At 40.0% G+C, this 23,547-nt stretch overlaps 1 protein-coding gene across 6 annotated transcripts in view; it reads left to right on the forward strand.

Annotated features, from left to right (window-relative positions):
* CPEB3 (cytoplasmic polyadenylation element binding protein 3) overlaps window positions 1–15,961 on the forward strand; it is a 218,800-nt gene extending 202,839 nt beyond the window's left edge. For all 6 annotated transcript variants that reach the window (XM_023546925.2, XM_064269571.1, XM_064269572.1 and 3 more), the window contains one exon: window positions 12,151–15,961. In XM_023546925.2, coding sequence (XP_023402693.1) covers window positions 12,151–12,378 — 228 coding nt within the window. In that variant the 3' untranslated portion in view covers window positions 12,379–15,961. The remainder of the gene's footprint in view (window positions 1–12,150) is intronic.
* The last annotated feature ends 7,586 nt before the right edge of the window (window positions 15,962–23,547 follow it).

Genomic DNA, 23,547 nt, shown 5'->3' on the forward strand with positions numbered 1-23,547 from the left:
ACACACTCACTCTACACTAACATGGTCTTATTAACATAACAAAGAAACCCCTATTCCCAAAGAGGATCACATCAACAGACATCGGGGAGAGGATTTACAGCTTGTAATTTTGGGGGGGGCACAATTCAATCCATAACACCCCTTAACTGGTAAGAAACGTTGTTATCAAGCTGGCTGGAAACTGAATAGATAGAAGATGCAGTTTTATTCATATTGCATTTCCAAATGTCAGCCCAAATGTTTTGTTCAACAGAACAGTCCTATCACTTGATCTTAACATCCCTATGTTGTGGAAAGTTTTTCCAGTCAACTGGTGGAGTACTAACTCAGTCTTTTTAGCAACTGCATGATACCGTATGGGTAGATGTACCACACTTTATTTAACCATTCCCCTATAGGTGAACGCTTGCTTTATTTCTAGTTTTTTGCTGCCAAGGACAATTCTAAAGGAGCCCTGGTGGCACAGTGGTTAAGCATGCGGCTGCTAACCAAAAGGTCGACTGTTCGAACACATCAGCCACTACACGGGGGAAAGATGTGGCAGTCTGCTTTCATAAAGATTACAGCCTTGGAAATCCTGTGGGGCAATTCTGCCGTGTCCTATAGGGTTGCTGTGAGTTGGAATTGATGGCAACGGGTTTGTTTTTGATATGGACAATTCTACAATGCTTTACATGTGTCCTCACATATGGTGTTATATTTCCAAGCGTTCAGATTACAACAGCAGTAACAATCAACAGTGGGATTATTAGGTCAAAGAGTATATGTATTTTTTTTTTTTAATTTTTATTGTGCTTTAAGTGAAAGTTTACAAGTCAAGTCACTCTCTTGTACAAAAATTTATACGCGCCTTGCTATATACTCCTAGTTGCTCTCCCCCTAGTGAGACAACATACTCCTTCACTCCACTCTATTTTCCTGTCCATTCGGCCAGCTTCTGACCCCCCCCCCGCCTTGCCCTGTCATCTCCCCTCCAGAGAGGAGATGCCCACATAGCCTCATATGTCTATTTGATCCAAGAAGCTCACTCTTCACCAGTATCATTTTCTATCCCATAGTCCAGTCCAATCCCTGTCTGAAGAGTTGGCTTTGGGAATGGTTCCTATCTTGGGTTAACAGAAGGTCTGGGGACCATGACCTCCAGGGTCCTTCTAGTCTCAGTCAGACCATTAAGTCTGGTCTTACGAGAATGTGGGGTCTGCATCCCACTGCTCCCTCAGGGGTTCTCTGTTGTGTTCCCTGTCAGGGCAGTCATCGGTTGTAGCCAGGTACCATCTAGTTCTTCTGGTCTCAGGATGATGTAGTCACTGGTTCATGTGGCTCTTTCTGTCTCTTGGGCTCATAAATCGCCTTGTGTCCTTGGTGTTCTTCATTCTCCCTTGATCCAGGTGGGTTGAGACCAATTGATGCATCTTAGATGGCTGCTTGCTAGTATTTAAGACCCTAGACGCCACTCTTCAAAGTGGGATGCAGAATGTTTTCTAAATAGATTTTATTATGCCAGTTGACTTAGATGTCCCCTGAAACCATGGTCCCCAAACTCCACCCCTGCTATACTGGCCTTCGAAGCATTCAGTTTATTCAGGAAATCTCTTTGCCTTTGGTTTAGTCCAGTTGTGCTGACCTCTCCTGTATCGTGTGTTGTCTTTCCCTTCACCTAAAATGCTTCTTATCTACTATCTAATTAGTGAAAACCCTTCTCACTCCCTCCCTCCCTCCCTGCTTTCATAATCACAAAATAATATTTTCTTCTGTTTAAACTATTTTTCGAGTTCTTATAATAATGATCTCATTTGATATTTGTCCTTTTGCAGCTGACTAATTTCACTCAGCATAAGGCCTTCCAGATTCCTCCATGTTATGAAATATTTAACAAATTCCTCATTGTTCTTTATCAATGCATAGTATTCCATTGTGCAAATATACCATAATTTATTTATCCATTCATCCGTTGATGGGCACCTTGGTTGCTTCCATTCTTTTTGCTGTTGTAAACAGTGCTGCAGTGAACATGGGTGTGCATATATCTGTTCATGTAAAGGCTCATATTTCTCTAGGATATATTCCAAGGAGTGGGATTGCAGGATCGTATGGTAGTTCTATTTCTAGCTTTTTAAGGGAGCACCAAATGGATTTCCAGAGTGGTCGTACCATTTTACATGCCCACCAGCAGTGTATGAGCGTTCCAGTCTCTCCACAACCTCTCCAACATTTATTATTTTGTGTTTCTTGGATTAATGTCAGCCTTGTTGGAATGAGATGGAATCTCATTGTGGTTTTGACTTGCATTTCTGTAATGCGTAATGATCATGAGCATTTCTTCATGTTATCTGTTAGCTACCTGACTGTCTTCTTTAGTGAAGTGCCTGTTCATATCCTTTGCCCATTTTTTAATTGGGTTGTCTTTTTGTAGTTGAGTTTTTGCAGTATCATGTAAATTTCAGAGCTCGGATGCTGATCAGAAATGTCACAGCTAAAAACTTTTTCCCACTCCGTAGGTAATCTTTTTACTCTTTTGCTCAAGTCTTTGGATGAGCATAGGTGTTTAATTTTTGCGAGCTCCCAGTTACCTAGTTTCGCTTCTGCATTTAAGTAATGTTTCGTATACTGTTTATGTCGTGTTTTAAGGCTCCTTTTTTTTTTTACTAGCATTGTACCTATTTTTTCTTCTATGGTCTTTTTGATTTTATATTTAGGTCTTGGATCCATTTTGACTTCATTTTTGTGCATGGTATGAGGTATGGGTCTTGTTTCATTTTTTTGCAGATGGATATCCAGTTATGCTAGAACCATTTGTTAAAGAGAGTGTCTTTTCCCCATTTAACTGACTTTGGGCCTTTGTCAAATATCAGCTGCTCATATGTGGATAGATTTATGTCTGGGTTCTCAATTCTGTTCCGTTGGTCTATGTATCTGTTGTTGTACCAGTACCAGGCTGTTTTGATTCTGTGGCAATATAATAGGCTCTAAAATCAGGTAGAGTGAGGCCTCCCATGTTGTTCTTCTTTTTCAGTAACTCTTTACTTATCCAGGGCCTCTTTCCCTTCCATATGAAGTTGGTGATTTGTTTTTCCATCTCATTAAAAAATGTCATTGGAATTTGGATCAAAATCACATTGTATCTATAGATCGCTTTTGGTAGAATAGACATTTTTGTGATGTTAAGTCTTCCTATCCATGAGCAAAGTATGTTTTTCCACTTCTGTACATCCCTTTTGGTTTTTTGCAGTAGTGTCTTGTAGTTTTCTTTGTGTTAGGTCTTTTACGTCTCTGGTAAGATTTATTCCTGAGTATTTTATCTTCTTGGGTGCTACTGTAAATGGTATTGATTTGGTGATTCCTCTTCAACGTTCTTTTTGTTGGTGTAGAGGACTCCAGTTGATACTTTATCTTCTTGGGGGCTACTGTAAATGGTATTGATTTGGTGATTTCCTTTTCAATGCTCTTTTTGTTGGTGTAGAGGAATCCAGTTGATTTTTGTATGTTTATCTTGTATCCTGATCCTCTGCTGAACTCTTCTAGTAGTTTTAGTAGTTTTCTTGATGATTCTTTAGGGTTTTCTGTGTATAAGATCATGTCATCTGCAAATAGAGATACTTCTACTTCTTCCTTACCAATTTGGATGCCCTTTCTTTCTTTATCTAGCCTAATTGCTCTGGCTAGGACCTCCAGCACAATATTGAATTAGAGTGGTGATAAAGGGCATCCTTCTCTGGTTCCCAGTCTCAAGGAGAATGCTTTTAGACTCTCTCCATTTAGGTTGATGTTGGCTGTATAAATGTCCTTTATTATGTTGAGGAGTTTTCCTTCTATTCCTATTTTGCTGAGAGTTTTTATCATGAATGGGTGTTCAGCTTTGTCAAATGCCTTTTCTGCATCAGTTGATAAGATCATGTGGCTCTCGTCTTTTGTTTTACTTATATGATGGATTACATTAATTGTTTTTCTAATGTTGAACCATCCTGTATACCTGGTATGAATCCCACTTGGTCATGGTGAATTATTTTTTTTGATATGTTGTTGAATTCTATTGGCTAGAATTTTGTTGAGGATTTTTTGCATCTAAATTCATGAGGGATATAGGTCTGTAATATTCTTTTTTTGTGGTGTCTTTACCTGGTTTTGGTATCAGGGATATGCTGGCTTCATAGAATGAGTTTGGGAGTATTCCATCCTTTTCTATTCTCTGAAATAACCTTTAGTAGTAGTGGTGTTAACTCTTCTCCAAGGCTGGGAGAATGGCTCAGGGCGTGCAGCAGGACCTATCTCAGGCCCAGGGAAATCGACAGCCACTGAAGCCTGCTTGGGGGCTGGGGACATGGTAAAATATACACAAGTACTTAGCTTTTGCTGAGAGCGCTGTTCTTCTCTGCCTCCAGAGGTGTGAGTAGGCTGCGCAGCTGGCTGTTTCTTCCTGAGGCTTCCCAGAGATTCAGGCCGGCAACTCCTCTCCACTTGTGAACCATCTCTCCCTCCCCCTGCCGCTCAGATAGAGCTGCCTGTGCATATTCTCTACCCATTTTTCCACTGTGTTGTATGTCTTTTTCTTGCCAAGTTTTAAGAGTTCTTTGCACAGTATAAGTAATAGTCTGCATTGAAAATATTTTTTTCCAAGTCTATCGTTTGTCCACTGACTTTTCTCATGGTATCTTTTGCTATTTAATATATATTTAGTCTACTATAGGGTCACTATGAGTCGGAATCAACTTGATGGCAACAGGTTTTAATGTATGTATTGCCTTCTGAAGCTTCTTAATTTCTAGTCCTTATTAAGACAGTCTTCCCTGTCCTTAAATTGTATATATAAGCCTAGTTGGTGGGGTTTTTTTGTTTTTGTTTTTTAAGGTTGGTTTCTTTCTTATATTTAGGCCTTCCTTCATGTAAGTCCTGTATCTTTATGGTTCAGTTAATTCTGAGTAATTTATGAATTTTGTCACAATTGTGAATAGAATATTTTCTCTGTTTTTATTACTAGAATAGTATAAAGCTAGTAGTTTTCTTAAGAAGTCTTTTGACGTATAAATGATATCTTAACTAAAGATACAGGATTTTGGGGGGATCACTTTTTCTCTTGGCCTAGTAGATAGTATTCCTCAGTGTTCTGCCTTCCATTGTTGCAGATGAAAAGCCTGTTGCCAGTCTTCTTCTGATTTTGCTTTGTAGGAAGTAGTAGCTAGGTCTTTTCACTTGGAAGCATGTAACATTTTATCTTTAGAGTTTAGAAATTTTAACCAGTGATTTTACCAGGATATGCCTGGTAGTGTTTTTCCTTATCAGTCTCAGGACTCTTGTCAGCTCATTACTTTTCCTCCTTGTTTCTTTTTCTTCTTTTGGAGCTCCTATTATTCATATATTAGTCTCTCCTAGATTTATTCCATAAATTTTTTATCTTTCCTCTCATTTTTTCTTTTTCTTTATAAAAATTATTTCTTTCCAGAGTTTTGACATATTTCTACTACATGATCTTCTGTGCCACTAAATTCGATCTCAACAGTGGCCATCCTTTTTTCAATTCATCTACTAACTCATTTAGTCAAAAAGTTGTGGTTTCAGTTTTTAACTTGTAATCATAAAATATTTCAAATATATATAAAAGTATAGAAAATAGTATAATGAACCCCCATCATCCAGTTTCAACAATTATCAACCAATCTTGTTCCTCTACACCTCTACCCACTTTCCCACTCCCACCCTAGGTTATTTTGAAGTAGATCTCAGATACATTTTTATCTATAAATAATTCATTTAAATAAAGAAGTTCTTAAAAACAAAACTGGAAAACAACAAAAAATATAACCACAATACCATTTTCACATCTAAACAGAAGTAATTTTTTTATTACCAGAAAGTCTCTTGTAATGGACTTGAATTTCTTTGTTTTATCGTTGTACATTTATGTTATAAAGTGTTATTGTCTGTCTCCTCCAGCAGCTTTCTTTTGCTGGGTGTGAGTTCTGATTTTTCAGAATGATTCTCTCTGTAACTGCTGGATCCCCTTTTCTAGGCTTATTGGGGCTCAGATCCAATTGCTGGAGTACCCTGCATGTAGGTGTCTGCCTGGTGGTGGAAGTAAAGCCATCCTCAGCCCGTGGGCTGGAGGTGGAAGAGCAGGCTGCAGCCAGTTCCCTGCGTGTCCTGCCTCTACCAGTAGTCCCCCTGCCTCAGGGCAGAGAAGATTCATTCCACCATTTTTGGCTCCTTCTTGGCATTTTAGGGACAGGAAAATGAGGCCAGGTTAGATATACTCTCACAAGCTTTATAGCTTTCCCCCAGGAGTCTACCAATCTCTGCAGACCACATTCTTCCCCACTGTATTGCTTTGCTCCTGGACTCTGTCCTCAGATTGCTTGCAAGTAAGGGAAGATGTCATCAAAGGCAGGTCCACAGATAAGAAAAGCCAGATGAGTGATATGAAATCGTTTTTATAAAAAGTTTAAAAGAGGAAGAAATAGATGCCTATGGAACTGAAATAGTTAAGAAAGACTAGGCCTCTAATTGATTTTCGACAGGGGTGCAAAGACCACTTAATGGGGAAAGAAGAGCCTCTTCAACAAAGGGTGTTGGGATAACTGAATATCCATGTGCAAAAGAATGAAGTTGAACCTTACTTTACACCATCTATCAATATTACTCAAAATGGATCAGTGACTTAAATATAAGAGCCAAAGCTATAAAACTCTTAGGAACCATAGAGCTAAATCTTTAAGACCTTGAATTTAGCAGTGGAGTCTTTGATATGATACCAAAAGCACAAGCAACATAAGAAAAAATAGATAAATTGGACTTCATCAATGACATTATTTGGAAAGTGAAAATACATCCCACAGGGGGGGAGAAAATATTTGCAATCACATATTTGATAATGGTCTGGTATCCAGAATATATAAAGAGCTCTTACAACTCAACAACTAAAAGACAATCCAGTTAAAAATGAGAAAAGACTTGAACAGACATTTCACCAAAGAAGATATACAGATAGTGAACATGCACATGAAAAGATGCTCAACATCATTAGTCATTAGGGAAATGGAAATCAAAACCATAATGAGGTATTAGTTTACACCCACTAGGACAGCTGTAATTAAAAAAAAATGGAAGATAAAAAATGTTGGTAAAGATGTTAAGAAATTGGAACCCTTGTACATTGTTGGTGGGAAAGTTAAGTGGTTCAGCTGCTATGGAAAACAGTTTGATGGTTTCTCAGAAAGTTAAACATGGAATTACCATATCCCCAGCAATTCTTCCCTAGGTATGTACCCAAAGGAGTTGAAAACAGATAAACAAATGCTTGTACGCAAATGTGCCTAGCAGCACTATTTATAATAGCCAAAAGGCAGAAATAACCCAAATGTCATTCAAGGATTGTGGTTAATACCTATGTCTTAGTTTCTTGTTTTTATTAGCTGCTGACCAATTGTCCCTCGACTAATGGCAACCCCGTGCACAACGGAATGAAATGCTGCCCAGTTCTGTGACATCCCCATGATCAGTTGCAATTGAACCATTGTGATCAATAGGGTTTTCATTGGCCGATTTTTGGAAGTAGATCACCAGGCCTTTCTTCCTAGTTCATCTTAGTCTAGAAGCTCTGCTGAAACCCATCCTGCATCATAGCAACACACAAGCCTTCATTGACAGACAAGTGGTGGCTGTGCATGGGGGGTCTTGGGGGATTGGCTAGGAATTAAACTTAGGCCTCCTGCATGGAAGGCATAAATTCTGCCACTGAACCACCAATGCCCTCTCTTAGTTTTCTACAGCTGCCATAACAAAATACCACAAGTGAGTGGCTTTAAAAAACAGAAATTGATTATTTCACCGTTTTAGAGACTAACCCAGAAAAACCCATTGCTGTCGAGTTGATCTGACTCATAAGTGACCCTATTATAGGACAGAGTAGAACTGCCCCATAGGGTTTCCAAGGCTGTAAATCTTTATGGAGAGGCTGGTGGATTCAAACTGCTGACCTAACCCCTGTACCACTAAGGCTCCTTGGAGGCTAGGAATAAAAATTCAGTGTGTCATCAGGACCACGCTATCTTTCTGTCTGCTCTAAGAGAAGATCCTTCCTTGTCCCTTCTAGCTTCTAGTAGCCCTGGGCATTTCTTGGCTTGCAACTGTCTGGCACATAACCATTCTTCCTGGCTCAGAAGGGATTAGGACCCACCCTACTTGGGTATGACCTCATTAACTTATCCCCATGGGGCGGAAGGCGGCGGCCGCGGGGCCCCCCACGCCTCCAGCCGGCCCTGGTCCCCTGAGCGCCGGTCCGGGCAGCATGCCGGATCCCGCGGGGGGAGGTGGCGCCCCCAGGGCCGCGGCCACGGTGCTGCCGCCGGGGCTCAGCGGGGGCAGCGGGAGCCCGCCCGCGCCACGACCCGACATCGCTCCGTCCCGTCCGGCGGTGTCGCGATCCGGACTCCGTGCTCCGGGACTTTCCGATCTAAATTCCGGGTTCTGCCAATCCGAGTCCTGGGGTTTGCTGATCCGGGTTCTGGGATTTCCTAATCCAAGTTCGGGAATTGCTCACTGACCCGGTTTGGGCTACATAGAAGACCCTATTTCCCCAAAGCAGATCACATGCACAGCATATCTTTTTGGAGGACAAAATTTAATCCATAGCAACATACAGTGAAATATTATTTAGCCATAAAAAGGAACAAGATATAGATACATGGTATGCTGTGGATGAACCTTGCAACGTTATGCTATGAAGGAAGCCAGACACAAAAGGTCACATACTGTGTGATCCCATTCATATGGTATAACAAAACCAAAAAAAAAACAAACCCACTGCCATCTAGTCAATTCCGACTCATAGCGACCGTACAGGACAGAGTAGAACTGTACCGTAGAGTTTCCAAGGAGAGCCTGGCGGATTTGAACTGCCGACCTCTTGGTTAGCAGCCGTAGCACTTAACCACCACACCACCAGGGTTTCCCCAGAACAGGTAAACCCATAAAGACAGAAAACTGACTGATGGTTGCCAGGGCCTGGGGCAGAAGGAATGGGAAGTAACTGACTAGTGGGTACAAGTTCTCCGTTTGAGCAATGAATATGTTCCGGAACTAGATAGACGTGGTAGTTACACAACACTGAGTGTACACGGAATTGTTCACTTTAAAATGGCTAATTTCTTGTGAAAGAAAAGAAAGGCTGGACTTCATTGGACGCCTGAAAATAAAATTTTTTTTTAATTGTGCTTTAAGTGAAAGTTTACAAATCAAGTCAGTCTCTCATATAAAAATTTATATACACCTTGTTGTGTACTCCTAGTTGCTCTCCCCCTAATGAGACAGCACATTCCTCCTCTCCACCCTGTATTACCCGTGTCCATTCAGCCAGCTTCTGTCCCCCCCCCTGCCTTCTAATCTCCTCTCTAGACAGGAGCTGCCCCCATAGTCTCATGTGTCCACTTGAGCCAAGAAGCTCACTCCTTACCACTATCATTTTCTGTCTTATAGTCCAGTCCACACCCTGTCTGAAGATTTGCTTTGGGAATGGTTCCTGTCTTGGGCTAACAGAAGGTCTGGGACCATGACCTCCGGATCCTTCTAGTCTTAGTCAGACCATTAAGTCTGGTCTTTTTACAAAAATTTGAGGTCTAGATACATTGCTCTCCTGCTCCATCAGGGATTCTCTCTTGTGTTCCCTGTCAGGGCAGTCATCGTTGTAGCCGGGTACCATCTAGTTCTTCTGGTCTCAGGCTGATGGAGTCTCTGGTTTATGTGGCCCTTTCTGTCTCTTGGGCTCATAATTCCCTTGTGTCTTTGGTGTTCTTCATTCTCCTTTGTTCCAGGTGGGTTGAGACCAATTGATGCACCTTAGATGGCTGCTTGCTAGTATTTAAGATGCCAGACACCACTTACCAAAGTGGGATGCAGAATGTTTTCTTAATAGATTTTATTATGCCAATTGACCTAGATGTCCCCTGAAACCATGATCATTGGACAGCTGAAATTTTTGAGGGGTTGAAGGAAAGAATAAGGAAGAGGGCATTTGCGATAGAACAAAAGTTCAAGTAAAAATAAAGACCAGAGAGAGTTTGAGTTGGGAAGTAGTTGGAAAAGAGGTTGGAACAAATCCTGGGGGCTCTGGCTCCTATTTGAGTCTTAGGAGAGAGGGAGTGCGCTATTACGCTAAGGCAGCTGAATGTAATCCATCGAAAGTGGAGAACCCCAGTGGCTTTGACTAGGAGAGGAACATTGTGAAGGCAGATCATTGAAATGTCAACATGTTTATGGGTGGATGCTTGGTAACTAGTCCAGAGGCCATTGATACTGTAAATGTCCTTTCTCGAGGCCATGATAGCCTGGACTGGAGAAGAATCAGTGGGAATAATAGCTACACTCAGTGCATGCAGGCACTGTCTGTGTGTTTTATGCGATTTAACTCGTTAATCTTCATAGGAACGCTGTAAGGTAGGGACTCATTTTCTCTCAATGTACAGATGAAGAAACAGGCTCAGAGAGGCGGAGAAACTTGCCTAAGGTCACAAAGCTGTGTGTGGGGTCTAAATTTGAACCCAGATTAACCCCAGGGCAACTACAATTTTAATTACAGTGCCAGGATGAATGTGAGAGAGACTTTTGAAGCCCACTCACTAACTGGTCAGGTTGAGGAGGAGATAGGAGAAAGGGAGACTAGAGTCAGAGTAAAGATGTTTTCCCTTGGGTAACCAAAAGCTGATGCAGGTCTTGCCAGGTGGGTCTTCCAAGTAGAAATGTCTGACTGGAGTTTGGACCTGTGGACTAGAGTTCATGGCTAGAGTAAAATTCTGGGAGAGGCCACATAGCGCCTTTCAGAAGGGAAGAAGAAGAACCAGAAAAGTATAGTGTCCGATTCTAGGCAGTCCCCACCTTCCCTGCACACCCCATGCTTCCTATCCTGCGCCCCACCCCCCCGCCAGTGTAGCCTGACTCACCCCTGCTAGAACCATCCAGTGGCATCCAGAGGCAGCCTGAATTGTCAGGAAGTTAGCTCATCTCCATAAAGTGCAGGTCCTTGTCTCCATGGCCACAAGGGTGCTTTTCCCCCACCCCCCGAATGGCTCTAGAAGTTGGCATGGGAAGGGGCCAGACTTTTCACCTTCATGCTAACTCCTAACATTCAAGATGAAAAAATTGATGTTAATAATGTTCTTTTTTGAGTTTCCAGGAGGCGGATATGGGGGAAATTGTGTTAACTTTTCTTCTTTTTTGCTTTTGGTTTTCACATCATATAGCTCTGTTTTGTTTAGATTGTAAAATGCCCCCTAATGCCACCACATCTCTGATACGGTGAAACACATGTGAAATCATGCGCTAAGATTAGTAAGTAAACACAGTCAAGCCCGTGCTTACCTCATTTACCGGTTAACCCACCCCTGGCTATGATAAAAGGTTGTCTGTCTATTATAAAAGGTTGTCTGTCTATTATAAAAGGTTGTCTGTCTATTGAAGCTTCCAGTCGTGTAGGGTTGGTGGCATTGAAAGGTGGCCTTTCAGTTAAGGCAATGAAGTCCAAAAAGTAAAAATCCTCAATTGTTATAGTAGCTTTCTAACATCTCACTAGTCTCCCCTTTTCCCTTCAGTCCATTCGTATAGAGTACTGGGATGTTAAGTCTTTTGAAAAAGCCTGTTAATTAAAACATTGAAGTCCCAAGCCTCACAGTAGCTTCCTTCAGCCCCTTTCCAGCCTCAGTGTAACTTTTACCCTCAGGCCTGGTTCCAGTCAAACCATTCCCCAACTATGTCCCTACCTGTTCCTGTTTATGGACCTTTGTCTTTGCTGGTTCATCTCCCTAAAATGCTCCTCCTCCTTACCCTGCATTATCAGATGCTGCCCAGCCTTCAGGATTCAGCTCATGTGCTTTTACACGCTCTACCTCTCTCTTTTTTTTATACCTCTCTTAACCCTCAGCAGCACCCTTTGAGATGACACATTTATACCCGTTTTACAGATGAGCAAACAGGCAGAGAGCAGTTAAGAATGTGCCTAAGATCACACAAATAGTAAGTCAAGGAGCTGATTCCAAAGCCATCCTCTCAACTACCGTCAGATGTTAGCAGAGTTCAGAGCATCTGATGTTAAGTTATACCGTAGACTCAAAAGGAAGAAACATGAGGAAGCTGTGCTAAACTTTCCCTGTCTTTCCTCTCTGGGTCCAGGTGGAAGTGAAGCCATACGTGCTGGATGATCAGATGTGTGATGAGTGCCAGGGCACGCGCTGTGGTGGGAAGTTTGCCCCGTTCTTCTGTGCCAACGTCACCTGTCTGCAGTATTACTGCGAATACTGCTGGGCGAGCATACATTCTCGCGCCGGGCGGGAGTTCCACAAACCGCTGGTGAAGGAGGGAGGCGATCGCCCTCGCCACGTCCCCTTCCGCTGGAGCTGAGCCCAGGGCAGACCCAGCCACAAGTACTGGAGTAGATAACAAGGAGGGAAAAGAGAGGGCACTGCCTCAGGGCTTACAGTGTTCTGGAAATCTGTGCATTCGTTCTCGATTTTTAAAGAAGAAATGGGTCTTTTTATTATTATTATTTACAGTCATATTACTGAACTCAGTGTCCAGTATAATGCAAAACTGCAGAGTGTATAACGGTACTGATTTGCACTTTGATTCACACCTTTGTCTGCTTGGTACCTTAATTCCTTACACCTGACTTGTCACTAGTGACAGTATGTAGACTGCCATTCTCATCAGCGGCCATCAGGTTGATCTCTGTGATTATTTCGTTTGTTGTTGTGTTGTTGTTGTTCTGATTGTTTTTGAACTGGAGCATGCACTTATTTTCAGAAACTTAGAGCGTTGCCCCTAGGAGAAGACTTACCAAAGGTAAAACTCGTGAGTAGGTGGCAGATGTAGCAAAAACTTCACAACAATTCAGCAATCATTAGTGGAGGTCATTTAGAGTAAGTATAACCCTTAACGAAAATAAGCCTTTAGTTACTCTCTATTTTGACTTGTAAGGATACCTCATAAGCTGGATCTTTATTTTTCCTTCATGTTTGATTTTTGTTTTGCTGAGGATTTTGGTTAGATCTTTTAGTGTTATGTAAATTTATGCTGCAATAGCTTTTGCTGCTATTAAAATGGTATTATTAATACCATAATCCTCTATTCAGGCTAAGGTATCAATTAAAAAAAAAAAACCCAACAACACACTTTTGTGACTTAGGGATAGAGTCAGCTGCCGAAAGGAGATCAGAATAGATTTCAGAAAGCTTCAATGGAAGGTCGATATTTCTGACTGCATGTTTACTTAATCAGGTTGCTGCATGCAATAAATTTTATATCCAATGTCTAGTATAAAACCTTCCCACAATGCACAAATTAAGAATCTATATAAGCTATATAAGCTATAAAATACTCATTTTTTTTAAAGATTTTTTTTTTCATTCAAAAAATTGGTAATTGACTGGAGGAAGGCATGCCTCAATAAATGGAATGCTTCTGAAGTTAGAACGAGCCCATAACAGAATGACCTATATAACAACCAATGTAAAACCTAGGTGTAGGATATTCTTAAAGCAAATTTGTGGATGGTAGATGAAGTACTTTGCGGTGCTCTGTTATATATTGTGCAATTTATTTTATATAGTAAAGTGATTATGTCTTTAACTGTGATCAAACTGAACTGTTTAAAGCCTCTGTGTCAGACATTAACGAACTTGACAGTTCATAACTGGTACATTATTAACTAACACATGAGCTCTTAGTTACAATCTCCTAGTGCTTGCACCATTTTACATAGCTTCAGATCTTGTCCGGAAAACCAAAGAGCTCATCTTAGCTTACAAACACTAGGAATATATACAGTATATAGAGATAAGCTGTCAGATTGACAAACTAGGCACTTTTTAAGAAAGTTGCATAATGGTGATGCTAAAGAAATGTCTGTGCAAAATAAGATGGCCTGGGCAGAGCTGGTTGTCTAGGTGAGAAATTAACTACTTAATTCCCTGGATTTATCCTGTAAAGCTTGAATAGAATTCAGACCTGCTAGTACTACCCTGGACATTTTTTTAGCATTCACTCTTGGGCTACAGATAGTAATATATAAACACACACACTGATTGTGAGAATATGTAAATCCTTTTTTATCTTCTTATGTTTTGGAATTCTGGGGACAATCTGACTGGATATGACACTGCAGAGTAGATTTAAGTCGCTGTTTTATGTGCTGTGATGTCCTTGTTCTGTCTTAAGTTACTATTGCTTATTTTTGTTATGTTTCTCCAGTGTTTAGTTGCAATTACCAGCGCTCAAGCTATAGTTTGTTTTCAAAAAGGAAAAAAAAATAGTTTTTTACTGGATTAAAAATGATTATTAGAATTCTCCCCTTTTGAGGTTACCTCTGGGCTTTTTGGTAATACTGCTTTTTTCTAGCCCAGGTGTGGTTTTCTGTTTGTTTGTTTGTTTGTTTTTCCTGTGTTTGTGGTTTTTTTCATCTGTATAAGAAATTTTGTTATGCACTACTTTTTGTATTCTAGACAGTTTTCAAAAGTTGGCTGAAGATTTTTGTTTGTTTGTTTTTAAGGAAAAAGGCATGCTTTCTGACTGACGTGATCTTTTGCAATACCTCAATTTTGAAATATAGGAAAGAAAATGATATTTTCTAAGTAAGTTTATTCAGAAAAATATATATTAATTTAATTCTGCAAGAAAAATGATTTAACAGATGGGTAACTTTATTTTTTTCATGCTTATTTGTGTTTTTTGAAAATGAAGAAGCTAGAGCTTTATAACTATAATATTAAAGATCATATCTAACCTACAGAAATCTACCTAATTATGTGAAAGAAGCAAAACTTTTTAAAGAAGCACCCCTCTTTCATGTACTAAAACAATACTAGGAGATTAAAAAAAAAAGCTGGAAGACTGTACAGTGTAAAGCTAAAGTGAAAGCAAAAAAGCATTGTCATGAAGAATAGGTTACACAAAATCAACTCCATTTGGTGCTGAAAGTTGTGAGTAGATGGTGGAAACTACTTTCCCTTAATTTGTATATTTATAATCAAGCATTGATTGTGCACGACTGACCAGGATTGTGAAAGATTCTTCTGTTTGTATTTTTTTAAAGAGAACTTTTTTAGTTTATTAAATTATAACATGTTCCCTTTTGTTTTGTAAATAAATGTGCCCCCAAGTTGTTAATGTTGTATTAAAAGAGAGGGTCCTTCAAAAAAAAAAAAAAAGTTATTTTTTAAAACACAGAGGTGTTCTGACCTGCAGCTTGACTGGGAAGCCCCTGGGTAACACAGGTCCTGTTGTGGCCTTTCCTTGACGTGACACTTGAACTAGTCGATTTTTTGAAGGCTATAACCTAACCTCGACTATTTGTTGTTATGTGCAATACTGTTTGTACTGTTTGTATAAAAAATAGAAAAAAAAAGACAAGAAAAAAGGCATAAATCTTTATTGCAGATTTATTTTCATTGCAAACTTTAGACATTGTGATTCACTGAAATCATTTTTCTACTGTCAAATATGTACCTTTTCTTCATGCTGGTATTTTTTCAATAGTAATGTAGCCTTTGTACTGAGACAAATTTTCATTGTTATTTTTAGAAAGATTTTTTGCTAAGAAAAAAATTAAACATATTTACATATTTTTCATTTTATTTCGTATTTTCTTTAAAGGAGTGCTTTCTCAATCATTAATAGAGTTGTTTCTGGGAGGGACTTTCATATCTGGTCAATGTCATAATATTATTTTGTATTTTTACTTGGAATAAATTAATTTTATGATGCTAATTCTTTAAAAGTTTATTTTTTTCATTTTCAGTTATTTTTGAAGCTAAAACCTTTGTAATATTGTTACTAAAGTGTCTAGTTTTTTGAAATGCAAAGCTTTATGTATTAACTTGCTGATGTGGTTTACAATAGTGTGACAACGATGAAAATGGTTGGTTATGTAAAGTGACTGGAAAATGTAATGGATAATTGGGTAATAAAATGACAGAATGAAGCAGAACATGTGAGATTTTGACAAGCCTTTTCCTTTATTACAGTGGTTTAGTGTAAGACTAGGGATGTCACAGTACAGTTCTCTAGGGATGTCACAGTGGATTTATACAACACCAGGTGCAGCCAAGTCTGTGGCCCTGATAGCAAAGTCACCCCTATTGAAATACCACCAGGTTGAAAACCTGGCTAGCTCAACAGAGTGTCTCATGGCATTTTCTCCTCTAACTCTTCATTATGTCCTGTGTGTGCACAGATGTGTGTGAGTGTGTGTGTGTGAATCTACGACAAACTGCTGTCTTTGTGTGAGACAGTGCCTTTCCCCCAGGCCAAATCTTCTACGTGCATTTACAGTGGTGACGTGTAAAAGTCAAAGGAAGTGACTGAGAGGACCCCGCCTACTGCTCTCTGTAGGCATTACTTGCAGTGTCTCCACTGTGTTACCTCCATGTAAGGCTTGGGTGACTGTACTGAGGAAGCACACTTGATGTCACCACTGTATGTGGACAGGGTCAAGCTGCGTCCTCCTCCACACCCTCTGCCTGCTCCCTGTTATGGTGCCCCTGGTTGCCCCCTTATTGTGGCAACCCATCTGGCCATTCCACGCATGCATGCTGTCTGCCCTCCCACTTCTACTCCAACACCACCTCACCTTGAAGCTGTGCTGTTAAGGCAGCTTGTCATTGTAATGGCACCAAAAACTTTTTTTTTTAATCATACAACTGCAAAACTGGTGTTGCATAAACAGAACATCCAATGACTTGCTCTAGATAGATGGTGTGTTTCCATGTCATTGATGGCCTTTTCCACTCCCATTGCCATGGAGGCGAGGTTATCAATAACTCAGAGAAATGCATGTCCAGAGTTGGCTCTTGGGTATGCTATATGTATTCAGTTTTGTAAATAATATATAGATTAGATCAAGTTGTGATGTAAAATTTTAACTCAAATTGGGTACTACAGGTTGGAATTTTACATTAACTACAAATAAGTGATTAGGAACAGAAGAAAAGAAATTGGAAAATCCTTGTTTAGTGGTATAAAGTTTACGCTTAGATTTCTGCCTATATCTTGTGTTTTATAGCTTGTTAGTAAGGCATGGGCTAATGCAGAATGTACTGCATTTATGCAATTAGCAAATAACTGCTAGTTTTCGTTTTATCTCTATATTAGCAACAAAATGGCATTTAACTGGGTAAAGCTCCTACCTAAATATTTCAGTATTGTGACATCTCTACTTGCAAGGTTTGAGTGAAAGATTAGTCACAGAGTAGTGAAAAAAAAAAAAGTATGTTTTTTGTTAAAACTGGCTTATTTGTATGGATTGTTGCTTTTTACACTAGTTTGTATGGTATGTCAGCTAACATTTCTTTGTGTTTTTTTTTTTTTAAATAACCAAACTTCTCTATCTCAGCTGCAATAGTGTTCCATCTTACCACAGAGTATTCTATAATTAATGCTGTTGACTTTATACCCCAAAGTGGATCAAGAAGTGGTTCTGTGATTTGGGGATATTAAAATTTGCATCATGATGAAGTTAATTGCAACAAGTAGAAAACTTGGGTGCTAATACAGGACAATTTCTGCTATTTTTCTTTCCTGGATAGAGTTCTGTTGGGGTATAAAGTACTAGGTATTTGTATTTTTGCTGTCAAAATAATGGACATAACTTTTAGAGTGTTCACAGCTAAGATCTCTGTATTTGTTTTTCAACTAACAACTAATTTTAAATGTATTGTATCTTTTATTACCTGTTCTCTTTAGATTGTTTTTTGCTAGTAACCCTTACTCAGCTTCTGCCTTTGGGGCTTGGACTAATATTGCCTGTATGGAACTGCAGTACTGTGACTAAACATGGAGCTCAATGCAGCTATTGCTTACAACTGCTTAAACTTTGTAGTTTGGACTTCATTTTTTTTCTGTAATAACTTATTAAATCTAGTTGTATGAAGTACTGACACTTGTCATCCTTTGCATTTGCCAAGGAATAGCCTGGTGCGTATGGCTTGCATCTGGGAACATTTGAACATTCCAAATTGCTCGATTAGGTTTTTTTTTTTCTTTTCTTTAAAACAAATCCCTTTACGGCCGAATATGTACAGCAAAAATTCACCTTTTCACTGACACACATAACACTCACTAAAAAATAAGTGCATATTTTAAACAGGAAGACATTTGTTAACACAATGTGAAACGTGTATTCAGTGCAAGTTTAAAGGTGCAGTTGATTTTTTATGCCAACACTTGCCACGTGCAATCAATTTTCAAATCACAATTCAACAAGTCAATGAAAACGTAAGTATACGGCCTTGGTTTTATTTTTAACACTAGGTTCCCTCTGATTTCAGAAAATGGGTCTTTTTAAAAGCCGCTATCGATTTTGGTCATGCTAGCTCGCTCTCATGGGCACTCGCTTTTAGGGAATGGATCACAGATGGCTGCACAAAAGGATCCCCTGGAGAGCTTTTGAAACGTTGGTACCAGAGTCCTACCCCCACGACTGGTTTAATTGGTTCGGGTGGGGTCACATGTATTTTTAAACTCCCCCGGCTATCAGACCTAAGACTGAGAACCGCTGGGGCCGCTCTCTGCTCAGAGTGGAATCTCCCGCAGCGGGCCAAGGGCTCCCGGGGGCGCCGGGGTCCTCAGGGGGCGACGCAGCTCCCAGCTCTGCCGCAGCCAGGGCGCTGGCAGGAGGGGCGCGGCTGCGGAGCCCAGACCCCTCGATGAGAGTGGGCAACGCTTCCAGGAGTTTTACCGCTCCAGGGAAGGAACAGGGGCCGGGGTGGGGGCGTCCCTATTTCCGGGCCGCGGGCAAGGATGGGAGGCGGCGACACGCGGTTTCATCTCAGGCTCCCTCGCAGGCCTTCTCCTATCCCACCCCGATCCCTTGCACTGACGTCTTGCCGCAGCTGGTACCCCTATTCTAGCTCCCAGCCTGCCCCCTCCCCCACGTCCGGGGGTACCTTGGCGTGTCCTGGTGCCCGGACCCTGCCCGCCGGCACCTTGACGGGAAGGGGCTGTTCACTCCTCGCAGCAGCCTTCCAGGTAAGCTAACCCGGTACTAGGGGGCCGCGCCGCTCGGGCCCACCAGGCCTGAAGGGGCAGGCAGATCGGGGATCCCAAACGGGCTCGAATGGCTCCCAAACCGGCCTCTGCGCCGAATGCTGCTTTGGACGTTGCGTAATTCAGCGTAAGATTTCACCTGCGGGGAGCTCGGGGGCTGGTAATTCAGGAAACCTGAGTTTAAGCTCGGACACTGTGCCGCCCTGGGTATCGTTTAACACTTGGAGTTTTGGTTCAAAAAAAACAGGAGGGATTACATTGTTTCGGGCCCCTTTTAACCCTGATTTTCTAAGAAGAATATTACACAGGAAGTTACAAATGGACAGCTGTTTTCAGAGTGCTAGTCTGATTCCAGCCCCACGTTTGTCCGCTGGTAAAAAGGTTCTGATAGGGAAGTAGAATTGCCCCATAGGGTTTCCAAGACTGTATGTAAACTTCACAGAAGCAGACTGCTGCATCCTTCTCCCACTGAGCGGCTGGTGGATTCAAACCACTAGTTAGCAACTGAGCGCTTAACCACTGCGCCACCAGGGCTCTTTCGTCCTGGTGTTAAAAAACCACACTCGTTGCCGTTGAGTCGATTCCTACTCATAGCTACCCTGTAGGACAGAGTAGAACTGCCCCATAGGGTTTCCAAGGAGTGGCTGGTGGATTCTAACCACTGACCTTTTGGTTAGCAGCCCTAGCTTGCCGCAGCTCTCAACCACTGTGCCGCCCGGGCTCCTCCATCACCACGAGGATCACTCATGTCGCCCTTTTATAGCCACACCCCCTCCCTTCCCACTCCCCAACCCCTGGCAACCTTGAATCTGTTCTCCATTTCTATAACTTAGTCATTTCGAAAATGTTGTATAAATGGAATCGTGCAATATATAACCTTTGGCAATTAGCTTTTTTTCACTGAACATTAATTCTCTGTAGAGTCATACCAGTTGTTGCATGTATCAATACCAAGCCAAAAACTAAACCTGTTGTCACCTAATGGATTCCAACTCACAGCAACTCTATAGAACAAAGGGGAAGTGCCCCATAGGGTTTCCAAGACTGTAAATCTTTATGGAAGCAGATTGCTAGATCTTTCTCCTGAAGAGCTACTGGTGGGTTCGAATGAGCACTTAACAATTGAGCCACCAGGGCTCCTTGCAGACATCAACATTTCATTCCTTTTTATTGCTGAGTGGGAATCTATGATATGGATACACCGGTTTAACCATTCACCTGTTGAAGGACGTCGGGGTTTCCAGGTTTAGGCTATTATGTAGAAAGCTCTGCTAAATATTGGCGTACAGGTTTTTCTGTGAACATAAATATTCATTTCTCTGAGATAAATACCTAGGAGTATAATTACTGGGTTGTATAGTGTTTAAGAGCTTGGCTGCTAACCAAAAGGCCAGCAATTTGAATCTACCAGCCACTCCTTTGAAACTCTGTGGGGCAGTTCTATTCTGTCTTATAGGGTCGCTGTGAGTTGGAATCAACTCGATGGCAATGGGTTTATGGTAGTTTCATTTTTATTATTGTCTTCTAAAGTGGCTGTACCATTTTACATAACTACCACAGTATATGAGTCATCCAGTTTCTCTGTATATTCTCCAGCATTTGTTGTTATCACTATTTTTTATTTTAGTCATTCCGATAGGTACGTACTAATCTCGTTGTGGGTTTAATTTGCATTTCCCTAATGGCTAATGATACTGAACGTTTTTTCATGTGCCTTTTGCCATCTGTATAGTTTTAGTTTGGGATTTCCTAATGACATATGATATAGAGCATCTTTTCATATGCTTATTTACTATCTATATATCTTCTTTGGTGAGGCTTCTATTTAGATCTTTTGCCCATTTTTAAATTGAGTTGTGATTTTGTTATTTTTAAGTTTAAAAGCTCTTTGTATATCTTGGTTACAAGTCCTTTACCAGATATCTGCCCTGCAAACATTTTCTCCAAGCCTGTGGCTTGCTGTTCATTCTCTTAACAGTGTCTTTCACAGAGGAAAAAGTTTAAAATTTTAATGAAATCCAACTTATTAATTTTTTCTTTCATGGATCCTGTTTTTGGTGTTGTATCTCAAAACTCATGGCCAAACCCAAAGTCACCTAGGATTTTCTTCTACGTTATCCTCAAGAAGTTTTATACAAGTTTTGCATTTTACATGTAGATCTATGGTCCATTTTGAGTTCATTTTTGTGAAAGGTGTAAGGTCAGGTGTTTAGATTCCTTCTTTTTTTTTTTTTTTTAATGTATGGCTGTCTAGTTGTTCTAGCATCATTTCTTGAAAAGACTATCCTTTCTCCATTGAATTGCCTTTGCTCTTTTGTTAAAGATCAGTTGACTATGTTTGTGTGGGTCTATTTCTGGGCTCTTTATTCTGTTCCACTGATCTGCTCACTGCTTTTTAGCCAATGCCAAACTGTCTCGATAACTGTAGCTTTAAGTCTTGAAGCTGGGTTGTGTCAGCCTTCCAACATTTGTTCTTCTTCAGTATTGTGTTGGTTTTCTGGGCCTTTTGCCTTTCCATATAAATTTTAGAATCAGTTTGTTGATATCCACAAAATAATTTGCTGGGATTTTGATTGGAATCATATTGAATCTGTAGATCAAGTTGGGAAAAATTGTCATCTTAATAATATTAAGTCTTCCTATGGATAAACATGGAATAACTCTCCATTTATTTAGATTTCCTTTTATTTGTTTCACCAAAGTTTTGTAGTTTTCCTCATATAGATCTGATACATATTTTTGTTAGATTTATACCTAATATTTCATTTTTATGCTAACAGAAATGTGTGTTTTAAATTTCAAATTCCAATTTTTTATATAATTTATTTTGTTATTGAGAATATACACAGTAAAACATACACCAGTTCAACCATTTCTACATGTACCATTAAATGATATTGATTACATTCTTTGAATTATGTAACCATTCTTACTCTCTTTTTCTGAATTGTTCCTCTGCCATTAACAAATATTCAGTGTTCCCTAAGGTTCCTACATAATCTTTCAAGTTGCTATTGTCAATTTGATTCCATAAAGATAGTTCTTAAAAGAGCACAATGCTCAAGGCGGACATTTCTTCTAGTTAAGCTAAACTATCGTTTGGTTTTGAGAAGACTTCAGGGGATATTTTTGGTTTAAGCTTTAAAGGTTATCTTAGAGCAGTAGTTTCAGGGGTTCATCCAACCTTCATGGCTCCAGGAAGTCTGGAGTCCATGAGAATTTGAAATTCTGTTGTTCATTTTCTCCTTTTTGGTCAGGATTCTTCTGTGGAATCTTTGATCAAAATGTTCAGTAATCATGGGAACAAGACAAGGATACCCTTTATCACCACTCCTATTTAACACTGTGCTGAAAGTCCTAGCTAGAGCAGTAAGGCAAGAAAAAAAAAATAAAGGGCATCCAAATTGGAAAGGAAGAAGTAAAACTATCCCTGTTCACAGATGATATGATCCTATACATAAAAAACCCCAAAGATTCCACAAGAAGACTACTGAAGCTAAGAGAAAGATTCAGCAGAGTAGCAGGATATAAGATCAACATACAAAAATCAGTTGGATTCCTATACACTAACAAAGAGAACTTCGAAAAGGAAATCAAGAAAACAATACCATTTAAAATAACCCCTAAAAATATAAAATACTTAGGAATAAATCTAACCAGGGACCTAAAAGACCTGGGGGGTGGGGGGAAACAACTATAAAACACTACTACAAGAAACCAAAACAGATCTACACAAATGGAAAAATATACCATGTTCATGGGTAGGAAGACTCAACATTGTGAAAATGGTCAATCCTACCTAAAGTGATTTACAGACATAATGCAATCCCAATCCAAATACCAACAGCATTCTTTAATGAGATCAAAAAACTAATTACTAACCTTATATGAAAAGGAAAGAGGCCCCAGGTAAATAAAGCATTATTGAAAAAGATGAACAAAGTAGGAGACCTCACACTACCTGACTGTAGTCAAAACAGCCTGGTACCGGTACAATGACAGACACATAGACCAGTTGTGCAGAATGGAGAACCCAAATGTAAATCCATCCACCTATGGTCAGCTGTTGTTTTTTTTATGGTCAGCTGATCTTTGACAAAGGCCCAAAGTCCATTAAATAGGGAAAAGACAGTCTCTTTAAAAAATGGTGCTAGTCTATCTGTGAAAAAAAAAAAAGAAACAGGACTCATACCTCACACCATACACAAAAACTAACTCAAAATGGATCAAAGACCTAAATATAAAACCTAAAATGATAAAGATCATAGAAGAAAAAATAGGGATAACACTAAAAGGGGCCCTAATATACAGCATAAATAAGATGCAAACCATAATAATACACAACCACTAGAAGATAAACTAGATGACTGGGAGCTCCTACAAATTAAACACTTATGCTTATCAAAAAACTTAATGAAAAGAGTTAAGAAAAAAAAAGAAAGAGTAAAAAGAGAACCTACAGACTAAAAAGAATTTTTTTTGGCTGTGACATATCTGACAAGGGTCTAATCTCTAAAATCTATAAGATAC

Source organism: Loxodonta africana, chromosome 16 (genome assembly GCF_030014295.1).
Source record: "Loxodonta africana isolate mLoxAfr1 chromosome 16, mLoxAfr1.hap2, whole genome shotgun sequence".
Taxonomy (NCBI): domain Eukaryota; kingdom Metazoa; phylum Chordata; class Mammalia; order Proboscidea; family Elephantidae; genus Loxodonta; species Loxodonta africana.